This window comes from Zeus faber (genome assembly GCF_960531495.2).
Source record: "Zeus faber genome assembly, chromosome: 12".
NCBI classification, from domain to species: Eukaryota; Metazoa; Chordata; class Actinopteri; order Zeiformes; family Zeidae; genus Zeus; species Zeus faber.
The window spans coordinates 9,776,472-9,778,971 of NC_137196.1; the positions used below are offsets into that span (position 1 = coordinate 9,776,472).

The 2,500-nt window shown below is 43.2% G+C and overlaps 1 protein-coding gene across 1 annotated transcript in view; it reads left to right on the forward strand.

Moving 5' to 3' along the window:
• LOC307238329 (uncharacterized protein) overlaps positions 1-2,500 on the forward strand; it is a gene marked incomplete at its 3' end in the record, with an annotated part of 12,044 nt that overhangs the window by 2,420 nt on the left and 7,124 nt on the right. The window contains exons 3-4 of the mRNA XM_080011261.1: positions 786-887; positions 2,420-2,485. Of these exons, the coding sequence (XP_079867387.1) occupies positions 786-887; positions 2,420-2,485 (168 nt within the window). The remainder of the gene's footprint in view (positions 1-785; positions 888-2,419; positions 2,486-2,500) is intronic.

A 2,500-nucleotide genomic window follows, 5' to 3' on the forward strand; every position in this document is an offset into this window, starting at 1 on the left:
GCGTCAGACTATACACAAGCTGCAGCTCATACCTTTTTATCTCCTCCATCTTCGCCGTGCCATGTACCTAGCTCTGAGTGCGCACACACACACACGCACGCACGCACACACACACACACACACACACACACACACACACACACACACACACACACACACACACACATTCAGTGTATATATGGACGATGTGGAAACCCACCTCAGGTTTCCTGGCAGAATGTTAGAAATTGGAACCTGGAATGTTTTGGGGGTGGTTGTTATGGTTGAGATGAAGCTGTGATGACACCTCCCTACGACTGTTGCATCACAGTGGTCTGGTCCAGGCTCCCACCTGCTGGCCTGGGTATATAATACAGTCTAGTGAATCTGTAATTCATACTATTGATCTGTATTAGCACGTTATTTGTTTGAATAGCTGCATGGCTATTGCACGGGTGACCAGTGGTATTTGTAAAGCTGCTAGAGCTCTAGGAATGGACATCAATCACCATCCAAGACACTGTGTTTGAAATCTCGTGGCCAAAATGATGGCATTCCAACATCAGATTGGATTAGATTAGACACTGAGCTGTCACAGCATCAACACAACAGAACATCGAAAACAATAGGAAATATTAACAAAAGAAATAATAACAATAAAAAATATTTTTTTCTTAATAAGGCTCTGTGACTCCATAAGTATATATTATGAGCTCAATTTCATCCTATGAAAATAATAATAATAATAATAATAATAATAATACATTTAGTGAAAAGTAAGTCAAGTATGTGTCGACGTTCTGCAGAGTACGCCAGCGGTGGCTCTCTGTACGAGTATCTGTCCAGCGACCAGAGCGAGGAGATGGACATGGAGCAGATCATGACGTGGGCCATACAAATTGCCAAAGGTATGAACACTCACACACACACACACACACACACACACACACACACACACACACACACACACACACACACACACACACACACACACACACACACACACACACACACACACACACACACACACACACACACACACACACACACACACACACACACACACGCAGACCTTTTGGCTGCTCTGTTTCCTGATTTACTTGAGAAGAGTAGCCTGGGAACCAGACCAACCTTGGAGCACATGTTTAATTTGCTCTGCAGAGTACATCTGGCCACCCTCCCACTCAAACACATTTCCACCCGCCCTTGCCAGGGTCGGACCAATCACATCCGTTTATCTAATATTTGGCGGGTTTGATATGATGACGATGCAGAGGAGAGCTGTTGATGTATGTTGTTACCAAGATGGCTGCCGCTGACGTGGAACAGTTGGTTAAATCCGCTATGGCGACAGTATTAAACAAACTGGACGGTGTATTTTCACTAAAAGAAGAACAAATCACCGGGTGTCATGACATTTCACTGCATATATGTACGACTGTATGTGTATGTATGTGACAAATAATCTCTTGAACTTGAACTTGAACTCGAACAACTGCACTTAAAGCTTTTGTTGATAAGAAAGATGTATTTGCCGTACTTCTCACAGGATTTGGCAAAAGTTTCATTTATCAAAACCCTCGCTCGGCGCGACGTCACACGTTCTGTTGCTCTGCTTGGTTGCAGGTCTATCCAGTTGCGTCCAGAGACATTTTGGTATGTGGCCGTTGGTCACTTCCCTTGGAAATCGAAAATGAACGGAAAGATTCCGGACTAATCCGCATTTGCGAATTGATCTGGCGATGTTGGCTATAAGAATAGGGTAAAAAAGAAGCAAAGGACCCCAAAAGATTGTTTTAGTAGATCTGTGTTTGTTGGATATTTGAAGGGTTAAGGATTTGGGATCTGAGACTAGCGGGTAATATTTTCTGCTGATTCCTGGGACAGAGGCGAGTTTGTTAGTATAGCACATTTCTGACACAAGGGCAAGTCAAAGTGCTATACACAAGGCATAACAATGCGAGAGCATAGCAATAAAAAGCTAAAAACAGATACGAGCCCATACCAAAAGGTTAAAGTACAATGTTAAACTTGCACACTTGGGTACTCAGTTACACTAAAGTAAACTGTTGCTCTCAGAGAATGGATGGATGAGACTTTCAAGATGACCCAGTTGGCGATTCCATCGGCAAACGCTCAGAGAGGCTTGTGTAACGATGGAAAATATACACCGCCGGCCGTCTAGCCGACGGTCCGGCATTTTTGATGTTTATTGGTCGTGTTTTGGCACATTCTGACTCAGCCCCGGATGTGAAAGACACGCTGAGATCTCAGAACACAGATTTCAGAACAAAAGGGAGAAAAAACTGAGCAAAATAATAATAATAATTTGCTAAAATCTGATTCTGGGTCTAAGCCGTTCTGACGGACTTAGAGACCGTCAAAAAAGTTTTTCTGATTGTTTTTTTAAGGTTGATAACATTTTCTTTCGTCCTGATAGGGATGCATTACCTCCACGCTGAAGCTCCGGTCAAAGTCATTCACAGAGACCTCAAGTCACGAAATGGTAATTATCGCTTCG